This window comes from Stenella coeruleoalba (genome assembly GCF_951394435.1).
Source record: "Stenella coeruleoalba genome assembly, chromosome: 2".
NCBI classification, from domain to species: Eukaryota; Metazoa; Chordata; class Mammalia; order Artiodactyla; family Delphinidae; genus Stenella; species Stenella coeruleoalba.
Window position 1 is genome coordinate 141782062 of NC_137147.1, and position 26835 is coordinate 141808896.

General features: G+C 39.7%; 2 protein-coding genes across 4 annotated transcripts in view; one reads left to right on the forward strand and one right to left on the reverse strand.

Annotated features, from left to right (window-relative positions):
* INTS14 (integrator complex subunit 14) overlaps window positions 1–8960 on the forward strand; it is a 41456-nt gene extending 32496 nt beyond the window's left edge. For 2 of the 3 annotated variants that reach the window (XM_079912498.1, XM_079912497.1), the window contains exons 11-12: window positions 341–406; window positions 2185–3363. In XM_079912498.1, coding sequence (XP_079768624.1) covers window positions 341–406; window positions 2185–2436 — 318 coding nt within the window. In that variant the 3' untranslated portion in view covers window positions 2437–3363. Of the gene's footprint in view, window positions 1–340; window positions 407–2184; window positions 3364–7899 lie in introns of those variants that run through there. The other variant, XR_013827013.1, reaches the window with a different exon arrangement.
* The window catches only part of HACD3 (3-hydroxyacyl-CoA dehydratase 3), a 32628-nt gene continuing 9594 nt past the window's right edge, over window positions 3802–26835 (reverse strand). Inside the window, exons 2-11 of the mRNA XM_079912499.1 lie at window positions 25709–25751; window positions 23762–23835; window positions 22663–22827; window positions 20993–21044; window positions 18291–18401; window positions 12776–12903; window positions 10979–11091; window positions 9668–9774; window positions 8974–9105; window positions 3802–5482 (exon numbers count right to left, since the gene is read on the reverse strand). Of these exons, the coding sequence (XP_079768625.1) occupies window positions 5406–5482; window positions 8974–9105; window positions 9668–9774; window positions 10979–11091; window positions 12776–12903; window positions 18291–18401; window positions 20993–21044; window positions 22663–22827; window positions 23762–23835; window positions 25709–25751 (1002 nt within the window). The 3' untranslated portion in view covers window positions 3802–5405. The remainder of the gene's footprint in view (window positions 5483–8973; window positions 9106–9667; window positions 9775–10978; window positions 11092–12775; window positions 12904–18290; window positions 18402–20992; window positions 21045–22662; window positions 22828–23761; window positions 23836–25708; window positions 25752–26835) is intronic.

The window sequence follows — 26835 nt, forward strand, 5'->3', positions numbered from 1 at the left end:
TCCAGTTATCCAAGCACCATTTGTTAAAGAGACTGTTCTTTCCCCCATTGGATGGTCTTGGTACCCTTGTCAAATAGCAGTGGCCATAGATGTATGGGTTTACTGGGGGTGTTTTTGTGACAAGTTCATTATTATCACCAAGGGATTTATTATCATCAAGCCTTTTGAAGGAGGGAGATGCTTTACTAATGTTGAACAATGACATTAACTCAGAAGGGATCCTCATCTTGACATTGTAACTCTTTTCTCATTTTCATTTTTTTAATTTAAAGCCGTCCTTTTGTATTCTTTCCCTTTTTACCACAGAATTCTAATGTTGAATTCTTTTTACCCTCGATAGACAGATGTACAGAAGATTTTAAGAAATGCAAGGAAACTACCTGAAAAAACACAGACATTCTATAAGGTAAGACTATCAGAATTATAGGGAATGAGGGCGGGCCCTGGGATGTGTGCCAGAAACAAACAGTTCACAGTAGCGTAGGGTAACGTTGAACATGGACAGGGATTAGAAATGTATGGTTTGTTTGTGCCTTAGTTTTTTCATCAGTAAAGTCAGTAGAAGTGATAAGTCTGTTGCTGCCCTAAAATCCAGGAATCAGAAGTGTTTAAATGGCCTGGTTCTGTGCAGCGGGTCTTCTCTGCGTTGGTGCTGTTGTGAATGGCTGAGGGAAGGAGCTGCAAGGACCTGTGGGTCACAGCCCTTAAACCTCCTCACTGCTCCCATGTGGGTATCCAGTCTGACTCCAGGCAACCATTGTATGTGACTTCCAGGGATGGTGATTGCCCAGAACATTCTTACTGTACCAGAGGATCTGCTTCCAGGAATGACTTCTAAAATTGCACATTTACGAATTGCAAAAGGATGGCCCTCCAGAATCATACCTAGCTAATGCAGAACCATTGGTGGAATGAAGTTACAAGGGATGGGGTGGAGTTGAGGGGCATTTAAAGTCACTCCTTGCTTCTCCCCTGTCCTTCTGGTGTTTGGCTGAGATTAAATTAAGTGGCAGCGTGAGGTATGCTGTATTGGCAATTGTGTCCTAGCTTGCGAATCTTAAAATACGGTACACACAGCCAGCTCCAGGGTAGCATCTCTTCCAGAGAACATATGTGCTTTGTCTGGATGTTATCTTATTACCTTTATGTCTTCTAATTATGTAGCGAGCTGGTGAAATCAAGCAGAGTTCAACCAGAGAGCTGCCCAGCCCACCATGTCCCCCACTAACTGAAGCCCTAGGCCCTTGATGACCACTCCTTGGCTGTAGTCCCTGTCTCCCTGCAGAGCTGTCTATTCAGGGTGGCACACTTGTACTTCGGCCTTCTGAACTTTTCAGTTGTAAACAGATGATAGTAGAGAGGTGGTCAGAAAGCCCATTTCTCTTTTCTGGTTTTATATAACCTACAGGAAAGGGCCTCTACCAGATGGCTGTGTCAGCTCTTCCAGTGGGCGTGGAAGAGGTTATCCTCATTTTGTGCCACTGACACCCAGAGAGGCTACACACTTGCCCAGATCACACTGCTAAGTGATAGATGGGGCATTTCATATTTCTGTGCTTCCATCCACTACTCAACCTTTTGTGGTAATCTTTGGGGTCAGACCTACTGACTCCTCCAGTGCCTCCTCCAGACATGCTCATCGTCATTCAGTCTAAGGCTCCAGCCAGAGAGGCACCGGAGGGTAAGAGCCCTCTGAGGTTTGGGGCAAGCCTTTTCTGTACCTGAGTAATGGAGGAAAAGTATCCTCCATAGAGTTATGAGTACATGAAATGATGTATGCAAAGCATCTCACCATGTTTGGCCTAAGTGCTCATGCAGGAACGTGGAGAGACCTAGAGGGTATAATGCTAAATGAGATACCTCAGATCAGGAGGATGTCATTTCTATGCAGAATCTACAAAGTACCTCACCATGTTTGGCCTAAGTGCTCATGAACTGTGGTGAGGATGACCTGAGTTTCAGTCACCTGTGTCTTCCTTAGCTTTCTGATCACCTGCAGAGGAACCACTTCCCAGTCATGTCATCACACTCTCTTGTTATTGGCATCTCTGTACAAGCATTTGTTCTCATATAAAAATGCTCATTTAAGATTGGGAATCAAGGAGAACTTATACTAAGCTGAGTACTTACAAAGTATGTGATGAGGAGAACACATTTCAGGAACATTGGTGTCTTTTGTTTTAGGAGCTGAACCGTTTACGAAAGGCTGCCTTGGCCTTTGGTTTCCTGGACCTGCTCAAAGGGGTGGCTGACATGCTAGAAAGGGAGTGCACGCTGCTGCCTGACACAGCTCACCCCGATGCTGCGTTCCAGCTGACTCACGCCGCCCAGCAACTCAAGCTGGCTAGTACTGGCACCTCTGAGTACGCCGGGTACGACCACAACATCACACCTTTGCAGACAGACTTCTCTGGGAGCAGCGCTGAAAGAATGTGAAGCTGACTTCATTCTTTTTTCAAGTGAAAATAATTTAGGATAAAAACTTTTCTGGTCTGTTCACCTCTGCAGCAGCTACCCGAAGACCTTCTCAAGGCTGCCTCAGAAGCACCACTTGCAGGTTTGACTCTGCTACTCTGAGAAGGGTTCTGCAGGGTGGGCAGCTGCTCGGGCTTTGACCTTAGCTTTCTGGAGCTCAGTCTTTAAAACCAAAAGACAACTGTTGCTCCCACAATGGGCACCTCTCCTGAGAAGCCTGAAGGACTGACAAGCGTAGAGCCCACTCCACCTTCCTCGGGCACCCTAACAACCTGGGTTCTCTGTTCCTGAAATGCCCTTTACTCTTCTCCTCTCCCAACCACAGGGACATTTTCAGGTACCTAAGATTGGGAGAGGAGACTTGCTAAGTACAAGCCCAACATCACTAAGTTTCAGAATTTCCTTAGAACTTGGGCAAAAGCTCGGTGGTAACCCTTAGGTGCTTTTGGCATATCTTGAGATACAAACTTTTAGACAGCAACCATAAATGTATAAAATGATTCTTGTTTTTTCAAATTTTTTTTAATGAAAATAAAATATTTGATTTTCTATAAAATGGTTGCACTGGGAAGTTTTTAATGGGTCTTTTTGCCTTTTGCTCTGTCCTATAACCTAAGTATAATTTTAACCTCCTAAGTAGCATAGATTCATCAATCTTGAAGGTTCCTTGGGTTCCATACTGACTTCCTTGTTTCTGACACTGGTTAGGCCTCACTGCTTCACTGCCTAAGCCAGGTTCCATCCAGGTAGATTCTGATATCACTGTAGTCAGTTATGGTTCCAGTTCATGAGCTAGCTTCATGACCTTAGGCAAGTCATCTAACTTCTCCAGGCTTTGTTTACATCATCAGTGCTTTTCAGATTGTTCTGTAAACCTCCTAAGGAATGGCTGCTTCAACCCAAGCAAACATGTTTTATTTAACATGCTGAATTGCTATGTAGGCATACCTCGGAGGTTTTGCAGGTTTGCCTCCAGGCCACCGCAGTGAAGCATATATTTCACTAAAGTGAGTCACACGAATTTCTTGGTTTCCCAGTATATAAAAATGTTATGTTTACACTATACTGTAGTCTATTAAGTGTGCAATAGCATTCTAAAATAAAAGGTATATACCTTGATTTTAAAATATTTACTGCTAAAAAATGCTATCCATCATCTGACAACACAGGGTTGCCACAGATCTTCAATTTCTAAAAAATGCAAGTATCTGTGAAGTGCAATAAAGCGAGGTATGCCTATAAAATATTTTTTCTAAACAAAGGAATTTATCACTAACAATTTGGAAACCATTAGACTAAATGATCTTTAAACACAAGTTACTAAGATTTTAATTGTAAATGTTTAATAGAAATACACAATCTTTAGCTTTCTCAGACAGCAATAAAGGGGTTTATAACAATCAGTCACTAAGAATACAAGATTCTACCACAAAGATACAGCATAATCTGCTGTAAAGCTGATCTGCCCAATTACACATAGAAAGTCAGTTGAAAGAACACCAGAAATTAATACAAACAAATGTTGACAGAAGTTGCAGACATGCAAAATATCCTTCAGTGCAATGAACTTGTAAAAATATCAACCAGCCTATGCTAATCAGATGTTTTTACTTAGGTCAAACCAAGTTTCCATCTTGGGCCCAGAGAAATAGCATAACCCACTGAGTCCCCTTTCCCCCAGGAACAATGGGAATGGCAGAACAGAAAGAGTCAGCATACCTCAAATTCTTATATACAAACATTACTTGGTTTACTTGGAATGTATTAGGGGAAACTGATGTTTTCGACAATGGCCAAATCATAGTGTCTAGATTTTTTTCAGTTCCTCTGTTGGTGGATTTCCTGCCAGGAATTGTTAAAGGCTCAGCTGGTGGTTCTCCAGCCAAAGTTCTCACTTTGTTTTCACTGTCCTACTGCAGACAGGCGAAACAACAGCAAAATAAAAAGCAGGTGTTTTTGAGGCCTATTCAAAAACAGTTCCACCAACTCACTCTGACACAAGTAAATGGACTCAGTCAATGCAGGGGAAGGAACACTGAGTTTTTTATGTCTGTGCACAGCCTAAGACAGTTTCATAGGTATTTTTACTTGGCCTACTCTGATGTTTCCAGTTTGCCACAGGCTGCATGGCCAGTTTGACCCTTTTGATCCCTGTAGCACCATTTGCATTTGGAACTCTTATAATCTCATTGTTTTCTAACTAATGTTTCATCTTTCGTGTTGAAAATAGTTCTGATTTAGCTAGGAATGAAGTAAATGATCATGGTGTTCCAAGGTTCTGACTGGTTTCTCTCAAATCACCCTGGGCCTCTCCAGTGCCCACGCAGGTTAAGATGTTGTTAGAGAGATTCAGAGGTAATATGTGTCCTCCAGCCCTACTCGGACTCAGAAATGTTTTATCAATGACTGAGTAAAACTCGATTTCCAGAAAAATCAATGCCAACCCACTTAACAAGTAGCCCCTTGGGTACAGAATATATTAGGTCCTTGTCTGAGTCACTTTCACAGCCTCCTACACAGCAACGTAGTCTTGCTTTTTTTTTTTCCACAAGCAATAGCTGAAAAGAACAATTCCCAGCTATAAGAATGGCCAGTAGCTGGTAGCATCAGGGCACTGAAGAAGTATCTCTGGCCTGTGTGAAACAGACTGACTGGACATGGAGTGGGTGGGGGTAGGGCTGAGTCTTTTGCTGTCATTAACAGAATACACAGGAATGAACCTGTCATCAGGTATCAGTAATCCATGTCATGCAAGTACTACACTAAGATAATACAGTAAATTCAGGAATGTTACTGGGGAAAAAGGAAGATAGCCTCACTGAGAATTTAATCATTTAACTTTAAAAAAACTTTTACATCAGTACAAGAAGGTAAAACTAAGAATTATAGATTAGGCTCAAACTGGCAAGAAGTCATCTAAATCTCTCTTTTTAGTGGATCTTTTTCTTTTTTTGTCCAAAGCGCCGCCTGCGCTGTTTATAAAGATGACGGAAATTTATGTATAATCCTGAAAAAGAAAAGAGGCCAATTAGAAATGAGAATCTTTGTCTCTGTTTATAAGCAGAAGCTCTTGGGGCAGGACAGTCCCTAGTTGTCTGTTTTTCATATCCCACAGCCCTGTGCTTACTGCAGTTGCTCAGGAAGTACAACTTAGAACAAATATTAATAATGCACTAGAGACAATTCAATTTTCCCCCAGTGGGTTCTACAATTTAATTTTCTCCCATATTTTACTATGAAAAATTTCAAATATACAGAAGATTAAACCATTGTACAGTGAATACCACCTAGATTTAAACTGTAACTTTTTTACATTTATCACATACCCATTCCCATCTCATTCTTTATGTATTTCAATGTAAGCTGCAGACATCAGTACACTTCACCCCTAAAAATTTCATTAATTAGAGTTCAGTATTCTTTTTTTTCCTTTCTTTTAAGGTAGGATTTATATAAAATGAAATACACAAATCTGAAACAGAGAACCTAATTTTTAATTCAAGGCTATGCAATAATATGTATTAAGCAATAGCCTAAAAGGTATGAGACACTTTTCTAGGAAGCACACAATTCAGTGAACTAGAAAAACACAGGATTTAAGAGCCAGAAGAAAATTTCAATCCTGCGTGATCACTGAGTAGTTCTGCAGCTTAGTCTCACCTCAGTTTTCCCACTGTACAACAGGGTTAAAAACGCTTATTTTACAGCCATTGTGAGAGAACGTATGTTTGATCCATACACAAATATAACAGGTTGTTATACTGCTTCTAAATTACGTAGATTTAGGATTTATTTCATTCTGAAGAATAAGAACAACTACATATTCATTGTAGGCAAACTATGAATACAGAACCTTGTAAGTTAGAATACGCAATAGCTTAAACAACACAAGGAAAAGCCACTAGGGTTAGTGCACATTAAAATACATCTACCTGGGACTTCTCTGGTGGTCCAGTGGTTACAACTCTGCGCTCCCAATGCAGGGGGCCCAGGTTCGATCCCTGGTCAGGGAACTAGATCCTGCATGCCACAACTAAGAGCCTGCATGCCACAACTAATACATGCCACAACTAAAGATCCTGCATGCGGCAACAAAGATCCTGCGTGCCGCAACTAAGACCTGGTGCAGCCAAATAAATATTTTTTAAAATAAATAAAATACATCTACCCTTCTAGCTTTTTTAGTAAAATATTTTAAGGGTCTTTCCAACACTTATTCCTTTTTAACACTTTCAGTAGGCCCACCTCATGGAGCCTAATTACAGTAGTACTAGATTTATCCAGTAATAGAGGTAAAGAGCTCTTTTAATGAGTGCATTTTCCAAATTGAAGCTTACTCCCTTAAAGCGCCAAACGTTTTAATATTTTTGGTGTGAAATCTTTCTGAAATGGAAAAGAAGAACAAATGGAATAAAATTTAACCTTTGGCAGATGACCTGCCCCCATAGTGTATATTATTTAACTGCACTTCTGCCATGTGCTGATTCCGAGGGGCTCCTAAAGGGTGTAGGTCTCTTCTCCCCCACTTCTAAATGACCAAGATCGGGAATTCCCTGGTGGTCCAGTGGTTAGGACTCCGCGCTTTCACTGCCAAGGGCCCGGGTTCAATCCCTGGTTGGGGAACTAAGATCCCACAAGCCGCATGGTGCGGATAAATAAATAACCAAGATCACTGGGCTTTCCAACTTCTTGGGTTTACTTTTTGTGGTCTCCCTCTCAGTCTGGGGAAGCCAGCCTCCAAGCTGGTCCCCAATAATCCCTACCTCCTGGTATGTCATACCCTTGTGTAGTCCCCTCCCACATTATACAAGGTTGATCTGTATAAGAAAGAGAATACAGCAAAAGTGATAGTATGTCGGGGCTTCCCTGGTGGCACTAGTGGTTAAGAATCCACCTGCCAATGCAGGGGACATGGGTTTGAGCCCTGGTTCGGGAAGATCCCACATGCTGAGGAGCAACAAAGCCCCCGTGCGCCACAACTACTGAGCCTGTGCTCTAGAGCCTGGATGCCACAACTACTGAAGCCCGCGTGCCTAGAGCCCGTGCTCCGCAACAAGAGAAGCCACCGCAATGAGAAGCCCGCGCACCGCAACAAAGAGTAGCCCCTGCTCGCCACAACTAGAGAAAGCCCATGTGCAGCAACAAAGACCCAACACAGCCATCAAATAAATAAATAAATAAATCTTTTTTTAAAAAAGTGATAGTATGTCACTTCTGAGTTTAGGTTATAAAAAGCAGTGTGGACATGATAGAAGTGCTAATTATCACTATAATGGCAATCTTATTACAATTGATAAATGTATCAAATCAACATGTTATACCTTAAAGTTATACAATGTTTTATGTCAAATATATTTCAATAATAAATAAATTTTTTAAAGGCAAAAAAAAAAAAAAGGCAGTGTGGCTTCTGCTTTCTTCCAGATCACTTGCTTTGGGGAGAAGCCACGTCATGAGCATCCACGTGGAAAAGTACTATGGCAGGAAACTGAAGCCTCCTGTCCACAGCTACATAAGCGAGCTTGCAGCAGATCCTCCAGCCCCAGTCAAGTGTGCAGAAACTGTAGGCCCAGCTGAGCTGACAGCTTGACGAAACCTCATGAGCGTCCCTGAGCCAGGGCCACCCAGCTAGCCTACTTCCTGACTCTCAGGATACACGCGAGATAATAAATGTTTTCTGTCTTAAGCTGCTAAGTTTTGGGGTAATTTGTTACACAGAAAAAGATAACCAGTATACTATCTGCTGTCACATCCTTCTGTTGCCAGGAGACCATAGAGCCATACTTCAAGGCCACCTCAAGACTTTTGTGAAATACAACAGGGAGAAATATATGTAAGTATATTAAAATGTGTTAGAACTTTATCTAAAGTAAACAATCCTCATAATTAGGAAGGCTTTTAAATCTCTCATATTTGCAATAATATAGGTTTACTTCTCTTTCCCTCTTTTAGTGCTTAGTTTTTATGAGTTAAGGCAAAACTTTATGGTTTTATATTAAAATTAATAAATAAGCAACGCTTTACATGAGGAGTGGGGGGCTTTCCTATTGTTAGGTAGAAGCCTTCTGACGTGTCCTGGCTGCTCAGAGGCCTTTACTGCCTTCCCTCCTTGCTGCCAACTGTATCACCACCTCTGTAATAATTCCTCTGGATAAGGGATCTGCTACTGAAATTAGCAGAAGTAAAATGAGCTTTTTATTCATTTTTTATTCAGTTTTAAAAGAGCTGCTTACATTGTTTTAAACATGAAGTATGGTGAAGTCCCAATGACCTAGAGCATTTCAAGAAGATAACTCACTCACTGGAGATGTGGGAAGAAATACTTCCACACATAGCATATTCTCCTACTGGGTCTATTTGGCAAAGTAATCGTTCTCTAACTTATTTCTACTCTTTTGAAAGTAAGAATACTAATAAGGATTTTTAAAACTCTGAATCATTTAACTCTACCTTCTAAGAAGTAACAGAAAAAAGGTCTATTACAGAGCCAATACTTACCTAAAAATAATATTATAAGATAAATCTGAAGAAAAAAGGAAAATCTAACTTTGATTTTCACTGGATATGGCAATGTGAAGCTGAATCTTCCTGTTTCATTAAATATTGGAATGGACTGGATCACTGAGACAGCTGAAAAGCAGAAACAAGAACGTTTTAGAAGCAAATGAAATACAGTCACATCTACTGATAGAACCTTCTAACCCCTCAAAGTTTCTGGGTTTGTTGAAAATGCTTCTTCCTCCTCTCTTTGTACAATGGGCTCATGTCTCCTTTTTTTTCCCCCTAGCTTTCCTAGGAAATAAGCCTCCAAGCTGACAACAAGGATAAATGAGGAACAGTCATCTGATAGCACTGGGCTTCCTATTCCATAAAATGAAGAGAAAAATCCCTGACTCACTCACTAGGTGTTTGTCGTAATAAAATGAAGTCATCAATAAGAACTTGCTTTCGAAAATTTAAAGTACCATATAAATAGGAAGCATGCAGTGCATGACCACCCAGCTTCCAAACCTTAACAAAATGAGCTACTTCCTTGGAACAGTCTAGATACCAGGAGTCATGTGGAAGGAAGCCACTAGAAAGAAATTCTTGAAAAGTTCAACACCCATATTTCAGACTAAGGCTGGCAGAGGAAGAAAGATCTGGCCACCCCTTGGAATTAAGGTATAAAACCTAGAGTTCCTGAAAGTACCTTCTGCCAAACATCCCAGAGGATACAGGGGAATCCACATAGTGTAACGAAGCCATGTGAGCACCTTCCAATCCATGTCAATGCAGGAAAGCATGTAGAAGGGGTACCTATTGAAAATAAGGAATTAACATGTTAAAAGCCACTGAATGCAACCCTAGAACGTCATTCAACAATAATTTCACAATTAGCCACACATGGCTTCTTCTTAGCAGAATTATAAACTCCCATCATGCTCCTCCTCCAATCTTCAAAGGATATGAATTCTCAATAACGGCAGACTAAGTTTAGGTCTCAAAGGAACCCTCTATGAAAAGGTTCAGTATATAGAACAGATGCTCAGAAGCATTTTGGCTTTATTCCTAGTTGATCTACATTCCAAGTAGGTAAAGATGACAGATACTTTGACAGACACTTTATCGCTGCATAAATGAACATTACCAAAATTAAAGTATACAAAAGACCTCTAATCTATAATCAGGAATACTCTATTTAAAAAGAGATAACATAAAAAAAAGTTGCTTCCTCCCGAACAGTAAAAGTTAATATTAAGTACCTATAATCTCTTTCGCCTTTGTGTTAAGTAAATTAGAGGGTATACTGGGTGCCATGGGATACAGACTCCATTTAAACACAATCTAGGACTGCTGATGTCTTTTCTCCCTCTTAACTGTCAACTTTACCAAAATACCACCAAACCTAGAGCTGAGAAGTCAATTTGCAAAACCAACCCTCCACTTGACTGAAAAGGGAAGAAGTATGGAGTGTGTATAGTCTGGTAAAGAAGAACACATCTACTTTAATTGGATCTTTTTTTTTTTTTTTAAAGATATTTCTTCTATTGACAACTGAGAATGGAAGAATCAGATAAGAGGTCAATTCAAACTTCAGTAATCTTGTAGTAAAAGATTCATTTCTATCATCCCTTCTCGAAGGCTAGTCTTTACTACTTCCATCCAACCTGGGATGCTCCTTCAGCCCCATGTTTCTTCAGCCCTTTCAAGAATTTTTCCATGTGAATGAGTGCTCTCTTTCCAACAAGACAGCAAGATCCTGAAGGGTAAGATCCTTTCATTTCTCTGGATCTCTCCCTCTGCTCTCCAGTGCCCAGGCTGGTATTATGATCCATTGATTGTTTAAAAAAAAAAAACTGCCTCACCTTTACAGAGCACACAGATGCAGGTAGAACTCTCCACACATAGAACCTTTATCTCAAATCAAATGAGACTCTGGATAAGACAGCAACTCCCTCAAGAAGAGAGGTGCTCCAGAGTGGGAGAAGCACTCAAACACCATCCTGGCATTTCTACCCACCTCAAAATTTCAGCTGTGCTCCATATATAAAACACAAAGAAAACCACAGCTTTGTTTTGCATTTCTTCCATGGTGCCAAAGATGATAAACAAAATGAAATTTCTTCCAAGAAGCTATTAAAAGGACCCAAAAGAGAGAAAGAAGTTTTAAAATATATTTTCAAAAAACAACATATAAATGTATTATCTGAAACGTAACCCCACTAAATTCAAGGTAAATAGAAAAAGACTGAGAAAACTTCGAACAAGTTTAAGTACCCAAGCCAGTATTTGTGGACGTGTGTGTGTGTGTGTGTGTGTGTGTGTGTGTATTACACACGTTCAAACACAGTTTAAAGAATACTGCCAAGTGAACATCTGCGTCTGCATAACACAAGTTAAGAAACAGAACGTTACCAGTGTGGCACACCCCCTCCCTCCCCGTAGTAAGTAACTACTATCTTTTTTTTTAATATTTATTTATTTTTGGCTGCTTTGGGTCTTAGTTGCAGCATGCGGGATCTTTCGTTGAGGCATGCAGGCTTCTCTCTAGTTGTGGCGCGCGGGCTTAGTTGCCCCAGGGCATGTGGGATCTTAGTTCCCTGACCAGGGATCGAAACTGCGTCCCCTGTATTGGAAGGCAGATTCTTAACCACTGGACCACCAGGGAAGTCCCAGAAACTACTATCTTGTGTTAACCATTCCACTGCTTGTCTTTATAGTTTTACTACTTATGTATGTATTCCTCAACAGTATATTGTTTCATTTTGCTTGATTTTAAACTTTCTGAAATCATACTCTATGTATTATACTCTGACTTGCTTCTTACTCAATGTGACATTCCCAAGATTCAACCATGTTGGCGCATGTGGTATTGCCCAACTCCAAAAGGCTTCACTCACATTGTATTCTACACGAATGGCATGCAGTGGAGGCATGTGATGTGATGACACCGAACCTATCTTGCCCTAGAAATTCTACCATGATGCTTATTTGTATCAGTCTTTGATATAAAAAAATATTATTCCATATTAGTGGGTCACTCACTATCCGCTTTTATTTTTTTGAACTAAACAAAACAACCTCTTTCCAAGGACAGAAAACCAAGAAATAACAAGGCTATTGTATTAACACCCTTTACCATGCAAGTGATACTATCAGAACACCAGAGCTGATATGCCAGAAAAGGGCTGAACTATAAAAACAGCATCCAGAAGAGACTAGCCAAGTCACCTGATTCCCCCTGAGTCTGGGTTGGTTGTATCTAAGAATGTGTAACTGCATATAGTTAGGGAACAAGGCAAGGAAGCCAAAAGACTTTGATGTCCCATTCCTGAGAGCAATCTTCCAAATATTAGGAAACAACCTAGATGTACTGGGGGTGGGGGGGAACTCCCCACATGAGTCAGAAGAGCCACTTTCATACATGGAAGAAAGTCCAAAGTGAAGAGAGTTCCCAGGTATTACACCACCTTCATTGACCTGAGGTGGTAGGAGACCAGGCACACCCCTATCTAAGAAGAGGTTAGGGTTTTCCACTCCTGCCTGAGAATCAAGCTTCCCTAGTTTTAAAGCTCTTTTTATAACTTTGTGATATCACGAAGATATTATAAACAATAAAATAGGCCTGAAATGGCAAAAGTCTATTTTAAAAAATATCCCTCAGGTTTCACATTTTCCAACCTGTTCAGATAAAACAATGCTATTCCTGTGCAAATAGGTATTTTTACTAACTGAGACTTCCCAGCAAAGTGTGGATACCTACTAAATAAACATTGAAACCTTTCATTCCCCACCCTCGAGCTCAACTGTTCAATACCTGGAAAAGAGAAGGTATCACTGGTGACTTAGTGACTCCAATTGCTGCATTGATAGCTTCCACAACTGCCAGCATCTGGCAGAAATACATCATGTCAGCCACGGTGTGGAACGTGTCATAAAAGGACTCTATGGGACAAATACACATTAAGGGTAAATCAACTGGCAAACTCCAACAGAAGTATTTTGCGAACTAGATAACTCTTTACACGAAAGGAATTTTAGGAAAAGTATAATAAACATCCAGTCAGAGTCAAGTTCACTATTCACCCCTCCATGGGCCTGAATAGTAAATTCTACTGTTTACCAGAAAGTTAACACATAAACCCTGTATGCCCTTCTCAGTTTTAAAAGGCAAGAAAAGACACATACCTAGACTTCACTCAGTTATTATATGCTGAAAAATCTATGTATCAAAGCACAATGATAATTCTTTTCAGATCCATTATCTCATTTATACATATATCAACTGCAACCTAGCCTTTTAAAGTCTCAAAAACTGTACAATCAAATAAATGGGGTCTTCCCTGGTGGCGCAGTGGTTGAGAGTCCACCTACCAATGCAGGGGACATGGGTTCGTGCCGCGGTCTGGGAAGATCCCACATGCCGGGGAGCAGCTGGGCCCATGAGCCATGGCCGCTGAGCCTGCGCGTCCGGAGCCTGTGCTCCACAATGGGAGAGGCCACAACAGTGAGAGGCCCGCGTACCACAAAAAAGAAACAAAACAAAACAAAAAAGAAATGGTATAAACCTAAGAGTATGGAAAGTTTGAGTAAACCATAGTATATCTATTTCATGGAATATTATATAACAATTTAAATGATAGTTATTCCTTATATGAGGACAACAAATGTGGTATCAATTTGGAGTGCTCCATAATTTAATATCCTTCACTTTTCATACTGATCCTCACTTGACATCCTGCATTCGTACATTCCTCTTTGCAGTGTTTCTCAGCCAGGGCACCACTGACATTTTGGGCAAGACAATTCTTTGTCCTGCACATTGTAGAAGGTTTAGGATTCTTGCCTCTCTGCCTGTTAAAGTAGTGCCTCTAAGAAATGGCAGAGTTAGGCACCTTACCAACAAAGATGACACTGCAGACACCTCAAAAGAATACAGTTTAAATATCAAATGAATAAAACAAGCCTCTTGCAAAAACTAAAAAACTCTCTAATATTCTCACGAAAATGATCCACTTTACAATCCTGCTACAAAGTCAAACGCAAAAAAATGAAGAATGGTATATAGTGTTATTGCATAATTTTGCTGGAAAAATTCCACCAATAAGTAACTTCAAAATTTGACCAATTCTTTTCTTTGAGGAAGTAATGCAAAATTACAATTTAAATTTTTCTATATATAAGATAAAAAATTTATTCATAATTTTAAATGTCCCTTGTCAAGACAAAATCCCAATCAAATCTTTTTGTTGTCATTTACAATGAAATTCTGGTATCCTTTTTCAGGGGATTCACTTATTAATTTCTTGGACAAATTATCTTTGAAAAATGAGGTTCTCCATTACTTTGAACTAGAAAGTTGTGACTTAAGATTCAGCATATGGTAAATAAAAATAAGATCGTGTTGCTTTGCCTCTGATTTTACGGGAAATTCATCCTGTTTCAATTCAGGAATAGAAATCTGATTTCTAAAATGACTTATAAAGAATATTAATAACATTAACATGCTTATAATACTTTTTTAAAAACAAGATGCAAAATTGTACACACAGTATGACTATAATTTTTAACTGCAGGAGAAAAAAAAGACTAAAAGGAAACATATGGAAATATTAACAGTGATGGACAATGGCTTATTCACCTCCCCTTCCATCCCACCGCACCTCCTCTCTGGTTTTCTCCCATTTTCCAAACGTTCGTAAATCAGCCCAATTACTTTTATGATTCGAAAAAACTTTTTAAAAGTTCTAAAAGGCACTCATATGTTAATGGATATAGATTTAAATAGTGGTACTATAAAATAGTATACTCTTTCTGGGCAGTATAAATCAAAATCCTTAAAAGCAATCTGCCCCTAACACATTGTAAAGCAACTATACTCCAATAAAAATTCATTTTAAATAAATAAATAAGATAAAATAAAAATAATCTGCCCTTTAATCTCGTAATTCCACTTTAGGAACTGTTCCTATGAAAGTTATATGGGTTTAGAAAGATATACAACAAGGTGCCAAGAATCTGTTGCTCTGATAGATGGGATTATGGTAGGGCTTTTATTTTGTTTTATTTAAGTCTTTAATTATTAACACATTTTTATAATTAGAAAAATTTTTAAATTTATTTAATAAAGAAGTATTAATAGAGAGAGGCAACAGTTTCTACATAAGCCTAAGAGTTTGCTATTTCCTTAGCATGAGAAGTTTAGCACATACATGTTTACGTGAAAAAAACAAGTACATGTGTAGAATCTGCCATTCACCAACATCCTTTATTCAAAAAGAGATAATTGCAAAGGGCAAACTATGACCCTGGGTACCAGGCCCAGGTCCTTATTACACCTTTGAGGACTGATAAGAGAAGAATTACACCAGCAGCTCCATTCCAGCAGGTGGTTTAGGAAGGGGCTCAGAGCCAAAATAGAAATTACAAATCCAGGCAGCTTAAACACATGACCCAGATAACTTAGCAGCTTTTGGAGTGGATCCCCTAACAGCTAGCAGGCTTGAACATTCAGAATCGATCCAACTATGTTAGGTTAAATAAATAATTTATGAATTTGAATGTACCTAGTCATTCCATGGGACTTGCGATAAATTCATACTAGTAAGAGCTACAGATCTGAGAACAACTGTCTGAGACTTCCTTTGTTTCTTTAAATAACTCATCTGTAGACCTCTGGTTACACATGACTGTAAGATACTAGGCATTTGGGAAGTTTTTCACTAGCCTGCTACTGTGCTTTGCAGAATTCCAAGGTATTAAGAAGGCTGGAAAAACAACACGCACTTCTTTCACAAGATTCTGGAGCTAATTGCAATTCACCTTTACAAAACTCAGATGGGAAAAATTTAGGACTGAAGAGTAAAATAGTCTACAGGATTTTTTTCTCTTTTTAAATAGTTTATATTTTCCATTATGCTCATATTTTTCCTCATATTTACTTTATAAAATAAGGAAAAATTTTAAATGATCCTTTCAAACCATTTGAAAATGGTGCCTTTTCTTCCAATCATTTCACATTTATTGGTTCATTTTTTTTTCTCCTTTTTATATTGGTGTGATCAAACTGGAAAAACAAATTTATGTTACCTTTTTAGCCCATCATAAGTATTCTTCCGTATTATTACAACCTCTTTAAATACTTTATATTTGCTTTACAACATTCCACTGAGTGAACAATCTAAACCAATCCTTCATTGCTGGACATTTAGGTAGTTTGTAATTTGTCACTAATACAAATAATGTCATAATGTATATCTTTTTGAAAAAGCTTTTCTTGTGGTTTCAATTATTTCTTTAGAATGTATTTCCAGAAATGAAATAACCAAGTTCAAGGATATGAACAGTTAAGGTTCTCAATGCACCCTGCAAAATGATTTTCCCAAAGAGCTGTTGTACTTATGGACCCTCCCAGTAGCCACTGTTGTGTTTATTTTAGCATATGTTGTCTTGAATTAGGTGTCTTTTACAACTTTGCAAAATTGATACATATAAAATAATATTTTTCATTTCCTTCACCATTACTGAGTTAAACATTTTGCTGTGTGCTGAATTAGTTTTATTTCCTCTTATGAACTGCCTGTACATGACCTTTACTTATCTATTGGGTGGAGTTTTCACATTCTAAAATCAATTTGTACAAGTTCTTTATATGTAAAACAAGCAACAACCCTTGCCGATATTTGTTGCAATTTTCCACCAACCCTGCCCATCCCCATTTTGCTCAATATGCTTTTAATCTTTAATGTTTTAATCTTTAATCTTTAATGTTTTGGCTGGATATTTTTACATATATAGAAATTTAGGCATTTTATGCAGTCAAGTACATTGACCTTTTTCTTCATGATTTCTTCTATCACTTTTAAGGTTAGAACGTCCTAACCCTCCACATGTGATTTTATAAAAATTTACTTTATCTTCTATTATTACTTAACTTTTTGATATATGGCTCCTAAATCCTTTGGGGGGATTTATTTTTGTATACAGTGTGAGAAGAGTCAAACAGATTATCTGCCTCCCAAACCTAACCAATTTTTAGAAACATTTCCCATCTAATAAAAAAAAAATGATTGGAAAATACTTTCCTTTCCACTGATTCATGATTCCTTTTTTATCATATCCATAATCTGGAGATATATATATATATCTATATATATAAAATATATATATATATTTTAATAATAATAATATATATATATATATATTTATATATATATATATATATATAAAATGTAAGACCTATTTCTGAGCCACCTAATCTGCTCTATTAATTACTCTATTCTTATGCTAGTGCTATACTATTTTAATTACATTCTTTCATGCCAGGTAGAGAAAGTCCTCTCCCATTACTCTTTCTTCCTTCAAATTTTATTATCTATTTATTGTTCACAATAAAATTTCAGAATACTTTAGATCACATTCTCAAAAATGTTCTGTTGTCATTTACTTTGGCCAGAATTCTGTTAAACATACAAATTAATTTAGCAAGAACTAGTATCTATTTTTTTAATATAAATTTTTATTTATTTATTTTTTGCTGAGTCGAGTCTTTGTTGCTGTGTGTGTGCTTTCTCTAGTTGCGGCAAGCGGGGGCTACTCTTCGTTGCAGTGCATGGGCTTCTCATTGCAATGGCTTCTCTTGTTGCGGAGCATGGGTTCTAGGCACACAGGCTTCAGTAGTTGTGGCACAGGGGCTCAGTAGTTGCAGCTCACGGGCTCTAGAGAGCAGGCTCACTAGTTGTGGCGCACGGGCTTAGTTGCTCTGCCGCATGTGGGATCTTCCCGGACCAGGGCTCGAACCCATGTCCCCTGCCTCGGCAGGCAGATTCTTAACCACTGCGCCACCAGGGAAGCCCCAAGAACTAATATCTTTATGATAGTCTTTTCATTCAGTTTTACAATAGTCCATTTAGTCTATTTAGGCTCCAAAGGGGTGAGATCCCTTAAGGACTTGTATAACTTTGACACTGTGAGTATCACATCAATTTATTTAGTTATAAATGAACTATCAAGCCGTGAATAAGAAAGGGATGTCAGCCCAAGATGTACCCCTGGCTAGCTGTGTGGATGTGGACCATTTCTTTGACAATCTCCAAGCCTGTTTTCTCATCTGTTAAATGGACAGAACATCCAGTCTGCCTGTTTCACAAGGCCAAGGGAAGTGAAAGATGTGAGCATACAATGCAAGGCATGAAGTGCTACACAAATATGGTGGGGGGTTAGGGGGTGGGAGTGGTGGTATTGTTAATACCAAAGGCAGAGACTGTTACTTTTGGTGAACAGGGGGACAAACTACTGAAAAAAGAAAACTAGCCTTGAAATTTTGCACTTGCCTTTTCCCAAGATAAGGAACCGCACAGTCATGTTGACAAATATCCAGGAGAATCCCAAGAACTGCACTAGATTATACATGAACAGGTATCCTTTCTTCAAGCTTGCAAGAGCTGAAAAGCAAAGCAAGGTGGTAAGCTGTTAAAAGCAGTAGTCACAGCAGGAGATGGGTATGTGGGGCATACTTGAATGACTTCATCCCTCTTTACTACTTGGGTGCCCTAAGCTCCCCCAAAAATACCTGGCCCAGGTCTGCACCAACCTGGACTCCTGGTCCCATAGAAAAACAGATAAGGAAAAATTATAAGGAACATTGTAGTCCAAGGTATGTGTTCAGCAGTCTTTCCCCTCACAGCATTGAAGAGTAAGTATACAGACTTAACAAATCCAAGAGGGAAAAAGAAAAATTACTTCTGTCAAAGAATGACTGACTAGCTAAGGAGGCATTAAAAGGAAATAAAGCTATACTCAGCTCTTGCTCTTGTCATCTTAATATAATCTACAGTTTCTTCTTTTCTAGAATGTTTTTAGGTCATGCAGGTCAAACTAGCTCAAAGAGATAGAAACTGTAATAAAAATTTCTGATATTTGCTCATATATCCATCTAAACAAGCATTAACTGAACACCTACAATATACAAGATACTGTGAGTAGCACTACTGAGATTCAAGGATGGTTAAGACATGATGCTGCCCTCAAAGAATTTACAATCTAAAAACCATGTTACAAGATTGAGAGTGACAGGTAATGTCTTGTGAAAATTTCAAGGTGAGAAAAATGACTTTAGGCTGGAGAAGCATGTATCAGGCAAGTCTGCATGGATGAGATGGTATCTGATCTGGGCTTTGAAAGATGGTAGAATGAGGATATAACCAAAGGAGGAAAATTACAAACCAAGAGGCAGGAAGGAGGATAAGGGACATTAATTTTGTCTGCAGCCTAAGGGTTTGTGAAGACAGAGCCAACTATGGAATTAAGGAAGGGGTAAGGAGCTTAGACAGAGTCATGGTTGAGTCAAAGGAGTAGGGCAAAGAAAAGGATAATTCTTGAGAACTACAGAGTTCAGGTGTTGCTGCTACGTATGTATTCCTACCCACATATTTTTGTAGCTACATATCAGTGTTGCTACAGAGATATTCTGCATAGACACTTGGCTGATGCACAAATAATCACAATTAGTGTGGTCAATCAAAAATAGCCTTATCCTAGGGGGCTTCCCAGGTGGCGCAGTGGTTGAGAGTCCGCCTGCCGATGCAGGGGACACGGGTTCGTGCCCCGGTCTGGGAGGATCCCACATGCCGCGGAGCGGCTGGGCCCGTGAGCCATGGCTGTTGAGCCTGCGCGTCCGGAGCCTGTGCTCCGCAACGGGAGAAGCCACAACAGTGAGAGGCCCGCGTACCGCCAAAAAAATAGCCTTATCCTAAGGAGCCAAAAAAGTCAGACTCGTAGAAACATTTAACTAATTAAATTTTTTTTCTTCAAAACTACAAAAATTTATTACACTTCCCCATATAAAGAACTTCTTTCATCAGGAAACTACGAATTTTGATAAAACTGTTAAAGCTTTTTCTAAGATCCTAAAAAATCCATATATAAGAATTTTTACATATTTCAGAAGTTTATCCCTATAAAACACCAAAAAATTAACTCAGATCTCAAGGTGGCCTTTTTATATTGTTATTCTTCACCTCCACTAATCCTCTCCCCTCCTCTGCTTTTCTAAAGCAGAAAATTCCTCTAAATTAGTGGTTATTCAGTTTTTTTAAAAAGCAATAAAATGTCTTTTTCAAAAGAAACTTTATTCAGAACCCTAATACATAAAACACAAAAGCCAAGCTGCTCTGATTGAAGTAGACCTGCTTGCTTGGTCTATCCCTCCAAAGCATCTCTGGAAACCTCTGGGGTACCATGGAACATAGTTTGAAAACCACTGCTCTAAAACTTTCCCCTTTCCTACTTATGGCATGTCAAATAAGTGCCACTAAAACTGAAAAAGTTCAATTTAGGACATACTTCGAACCCTTATTTTATTCCACTTTTCAGCATTAGTTTTGTATAGACCTGCATGGTCCTCCTACTAGAACAGAAGCTGTTTGAGCACAGGTGCTCTGATGGAGTCACTGTCTCCACATCTCAAGGGCCTAGTGCAATGCTTTCCATATGCCACAAATGTAAGATGGCTGCTGAATTTAATCTATGATACCCAGACGATAATACACTTACAGAGCTGCTTGCTTGGGCAGAAACAGAAATAGAACTGGATTTTTAAAAGGTTAATGAACAGCAGGACTATACAGAATACTTTCCATCTTTAAGGTTGACAACCAGAGCCATTATGATCTCAGTTGGGACAAGAACACCAGGCTGGAAGAAGTGCAATCATGGACCTATGCAATAATCTCCACACCTCTGCAGGAATTGCTGCCACCTAGCACCCACCTATTAGGCCAGTCCAGGAGACTGACTTTCTTCCATTCTGCTTTACTAACCTTGGTGTACTCAGATGATGTTAGGCTCCCAACAGAAGGAAAACCTTAAAAGTAAGATTTTTGATGTGGGTGCGCACAGCTTAAGCACTGGACCTTAAGGATTTCTCATAAACTCCCCTACACAATGCGAGCACTCCTGTCATATCACACTCATCTATACCCCCATCTCTGTCACAAGTTAACTGGTAACTACCACAACAGCAGGGGCAACTTACTTTCAGGGGAGCCTTGGCTTTCAATTCTGAGTTTATTTAGGCGTTCTTCTTCCTAGAATTCAGACAGAAGTTTTCCAAGAACACAAGTTAGACTACAGTATAGCACAGGGAACTACATTCAATATCCTGTGATAAACCATACTGGAAAGGAATATGAAAAAGAATATATATATGTATAACTGAGTCACTTTACTATATAGCAGTAATTAACACAACATTGTATTTCAACTATACTTCAATAAAAAATAAATTTAAAAAAAAAGAACACAAGTTAGAATTCCCAGATGCTTGCAGAAGTCCACATGCTGGATAAGTGATCTGGCTCCCTCAAAGCCACCTCCTTGCTTCCTTGGGGAAAATGTCCTAGCTCATGGTGCCAAAAAGCCTGACTCCTGACTGGGTAGCACTGGTATCACAGAATGCCCCTCCAATGCTCACAGAATTAAACCAATCAGCTGGCTTCCAAACTACAAAGTGGGCAGCCTTAAAATCCTGGAGCTGGAAAAGACATCCAGAAAATTTGTTATGGCTGGAGAAACAAAATAGAAATTTAAGGTGGGAAACAGATTGCTATTTTATCTTTAAGACCTCTATAATATAATTTTCCAGAAGCTAAAATCACATCTCCAACATCAGTGTGAACTTACACTAGGTTAATATAGATATAGATAGATTTATATGGAAATATTTATAGATAAGTGTATATGCATGGGCTAGTATACACACATAGATTTCCTTGTTTTATCAGCTGAGAGGGCCTAAAAGCAATGACACCCCAGAGGCAATGAGCGCACCTAGCACCCAGATCTTGGTTTCCACTACCATTCTCCAATAAAAAAGAACAGAGCAGGGAATATACGAGATAAACCTGGTGCAGCTTATAGTGCCAGAAATTAAGGATTCATTTCTTTAGGGAAAAAAAAAAAAAAGGCCCATGATGATGGAGCTGTGTCAAAGGGACACAAGAGCCAACTGCAAGAGCTTCCAGTGGCCAAAGCTAGAACAATTTGAGCAACAAAATAAACAACATAGTATTGGATTATAACCCAAACTATAAAACAAATATTCATGAGTCCATACTGATATAAATAAATGACTGAAGAAATAAATGAGAGAGAACAGAAATAAATGAGAGAGAACAGAAAAATCTCCTATGCAGAAGAATTCCAAATAAAGTATACAGACACTCCACCCCAAGAATGTGAAGTATACCTCCTGACTCCTTAAGCGTGGACTATGCATAGTGACTTCCTTCCAAGGAGAACAGTAAAGGAAGGAGAGGAGTAACATTACAGTAGAGAAACCTTACAGTGGAGAAACCTGCCAAAAATTACCTCAACCAGATGATCAAGATTAATATCAACACTGATAGGTCATATTGATAGTACCTATTCTTGATATGACATGATAAGAATGGCACTTTACCTCTGTGGGCTTCCTCCCCAAAACCCATCGCCCTAGGCTAATCATGAGAAAAACGTCAAACAAATCCCAATTGAGGGACAGTCTACAAAATACATGACCAGTACTTCTATAAAACCACATCTCCAGGTCTTTCAGGGAATTTATAACTTTTTCCTTAGTCTATCAGATTCTGATAGATATCTGAGGTGGCCCAAATAACTTGGGTTCCTCATGACTTCTGTCTAGATCCTAAGGTCCTTACTGACCTTGGCTCTGAGCTCCATTTCAGCATCAGACTCGTCCAGCCAACGATCAAAGTCAGGGGCCAAAAACAGTGGGCGCTTCTCCTGCTTGGTGAGTCTCTCCCACCACTGGCTCACCTTCTTCTGTACCGTGATGTTCACCTGCCTCTGGGTCAGTTTGTAAACCAGCTAGGAGAGAAAGCAAGAACGTGAGAATGCCCTCCCACATCCCCCGCTCCTTCTCCTGTAACTGTACAAACCACTGTGGCCATACAGAGAAGCTGCACTGTATACTTACTCCCCTTCCTTCTTTGTTCCTAAAAGTCCTGAAGCAAAAAGAACATCTAGACCAAGGCTGGTACAAGGAAGAACTGGTAAAAACAGCCAAGTCTTTCTCTGGTTCCCCCCATGAATGACACAGGAGGAAAGCAAGATAAGAAAGGCAGATAGTTCTTGGTTATCCTAGCAGAAACTGGCATGAATGTCCTACCAGATCTACATCACGCAAGGCACTACATCCAATCACCTTCTCAAGTGCACCATTACCTTCCAAATTTTCCTCCCATGAAGATGACTCAATTCAAATGGTCAATGGTTTCTGGCATTGTTTTAGAAAGGCCTGCCTCAAGGCCAGAACTGTACTGTATCAGTTACAACTTTTTCACAGGGAATCTTTCACTACAGAGTCTTCTCAACTAAACTCAAATTCTTAGGGGCTGTTCCAGCTCATTATTCTTCTATATGGCCTCTCCCTTTGCCTCCAAAGCAAGCCCCAGACAGATTCTCTACCCCTTAAACCACTGCTGACTATTAAGAATCTCAGAGCTGGAAAGAACCATAGAGATCACTTAACCCAATCCTTCACGTAACACATGAGGAAACTGAAACTCAAAGAAGTGAGGAGAATTATTCACGCCACTAATAAATGGCAGAGCCCAGATCCGACTCAGGTTCTCCAACTTTCCTCTTCCTCTGAAGCTAAAACCTGGGCTCTATTCCAAACAAAAGTATATTCTACTTTGGTTTATCTTCTTCTTCCCCACAATCTTTGCTCCCCATTTCACAAAACTACGAGTATTTATTTCTTAAAATGGACAGGGAAGTGAGGAAGGAAAGAACATACCTCTGGCTTCACAAGGTCTAAGAACTCCAGGTGAAATTCATAAACATTGTCTCCTTTGGCACCATGCCCCTGAGCTATAAAGAAAGAAATGTGGGTTACTGTGAACTTGTGCAGAGCGAGGCCATTCAAATGTTAGCTTAGTGCAGTTCTTTCAGGGGTATGCAAATATTAATGGGTCCTGCAAATGAGTGGGGGCTTGTGAGCAGAGCTACTCAACAGCTAGATAAGCTAAATCCTGGACAAAAGTTTATCTCCTTATGTCTTTCTGGTGAGCAGTTCCAGAGTATTTACTTAATCTTCGAATGCAGCCTCAGTGATGCCCAGTACAAATAACAGGCAGGAAAAAGAACACAGAAAGCAAAGCCCAAGGTAACACATAGATATAAATTTAACTTTCACATTTACTCTGGCTCTGAATCCACAGCAGAGAAAAATCAAGTAGGTGTATTATCTTGACTGCGGTTAAGGAAAGCCACAGGATACATAGAAATGCTGGACTGTCTCAAAGAAAGCTGTAAATTTAACACCTTCCAACCAGGGGTAGACGATGGAGCAGCTGACTGTTCCTTTAGCACATCCCAAATGGAACAAAAAAGAAAAATAACATTTTCTCAGCTCATTCCTGAGAGGACAAACGGAAGTCGGAGGGAAGTCCTCAGGGTGACCATCATGCCATCCCTGTGCCTTGATATGGCTCCTTTCCCCAAAGCAAGCAGGTGCTGTGCCTAGGAGCCAGTGACTGCGGGACATCCCTGTCCTCTAACTCTCTCACTTGGTTCCCTCCTGCGATTATCTTTCTTCATCTGGCCATATGTGGTATGACTTGCCTAATACGTGCTACAGGTGGCTATCGTTCTCTAAGACCATAAATTCCTTAAGGTAGGACAGTCTGTAAGCTTCATGTGCGGCAAGATACACTTTTATCCTTTTATTCCCCCTCAAAATCTGAGCTGCTACCACCATTGCTCTCACCTGGAAAAGGAGATTCAAAAGCCAGGTTCTGCTTTCAGGCAAGTATATTAAGGTAGATGGAGTCTCATGTAAAGCAGAAACTCTTCAATCTCCCATAATCGCAGTCACGTACTAATGACATTCCAAGGAACCAGAACAGAGAGAGAGCAGGGAGAATCCCACCCTATTATCACTGTTACCCTACTGGGTAACAATGAATCCAGACCTACCCTCTTAGGCACAGCAGAAAGTTTGCTGGTGAACTGAGGAGGAAGGAGATGGAGGCAGATTCACAGAATCAAAGACTGTCAAGAGCTGGAAAGCTTTTAGATGTCATCGAGAGTGCAGTGCTTATTAAACTGGTCTGTACATATATCAGGGAGCCACAAAGTCTCATTAAGAAATTTTCTATTTGGGGGATTTTGTTATAATATTTTTAAAAAGAGGCATATTCTGGGTCATCTAGATGGCTACCTTATAATCAAGTACTACCACAGGAGTTCAGTGTTTGCAACTGTGTTCACAGCTGCAATGGAGCTAAATATCACTTAGAGTGACCATATTTAATCCATAACACGTATCTTAATCTAGGGTCTATGGCCCTGGAGGATCCTGTGGACGTGTGTTCAGGTGTCCACGGATCCTCAAGTTTGAGAGACACTGATTATAACCCAATACCCTCATTTTATAGGTCCAGAGAAGTGAATAAGTTGTCCGAGGTGGTCACAGATTTAGAGCTAGAAGATATAAATCTATTTTCTAGCCCATGATACCTTTTCTCTATATCTACTGCCTCTCCCAGGGGAAAACAGGATATTAAACAAATTATTGACTTTTTTAATCATACATCTCAAAACATTCTAGCTTATCCCACAAGTATCAGAGTGGTGAGCATCAACAGAAAGTGAATAAAATAAACAGATAAAAATAAAAAGCAACCACCACTATGTCTCTTTAACTGTGTAGAGGACTGAGAACATTTGCCCGGATACTGACCTTTGAAATGCAGCACATTTTCAGTGATGCTGATGGCAGGATTCTGTAGAAAGAGACCAAGGATGCAAGAAGGGCATTTTAATGAGAAAAATGGAATTAAAACCAGGGGCTTACTTCCCTCCATCCATCTGCCTTCTTGGGCACTCAACCTCCTGCCCTGTGCTTCCCCCAGAGAATATATTTGGTCATTTATCCACATCTCTGTGCAGGGTTTCTCTATGTCTATCTGTACCCATCTGAGATTGCAGGCTCCTGCAAGAAGGACCCTAAACTGCTCTGCTGTGCAGAACAATCAGATACTGAGTCAGTCCATTGTGCTCATGGTAAATGGTACATGGTGCCGTGTGAGGTGCTACGGAGGAATACACAGATCTCTAAGACTCAGTCCCTCAGCTGTGGAGGCAGAGAATCTAGTAGAACAGATGAGTCATTTCCTGTGAGAAGAAACGATATAGTATCAAGTAACATATGCTCAAGACCAAAAGAGTAGTAAAAAGCAGTTAAGTGTTACAGTCATTAAGAAGAGAGCACAATGGGAATAGAATGGCTGGGGAGAGCCTCACCAAGGAGTGAGACCCATGCTGCAACATGAAAAATAAATTAATTCCTACAGGTTAAGGCAAGGGCTGCGGATTACAGGCGGTTGGATGAAAATGAAACATGCAGTGCCTCAGCCTCAGGCTCCACACTCTTAACCCCTATCCAAACCAAGACTAGAAGAGATGGAAATTCTCCAAATTGTTCATTTATTCCCAGAAGTCGCTACATGCCTTTTAGCAGCATAATTTAAAGTGAAACAACTGAACTCTTTTTTCAGCGGATGAGAAACAGTTTATCTCCTAACTCCCAGCTCAAAATTATAAGCAAGAAGCAGCCTGTTTCCAGTGCCATAGCTAGTTCATTTATTTTTCTCCGGTAGGCTCCACTGGCTGTGTTCCATCATGCATCAAAGGAAACCAACAAGACAGACAGAAGGTGAAGGGGGTGGTTTATACTAAAAGGCAGTGGGAGCCTAGATGCTCTATTCATAGCCAAGAGCATTAGGAAAAGGGGGAGCATGAAGGCTGGGTTGGGGGAGCATTTGAGCCAAGCTTTAGGTTAAGAACTTCCCAGGTGACAGTACAGAC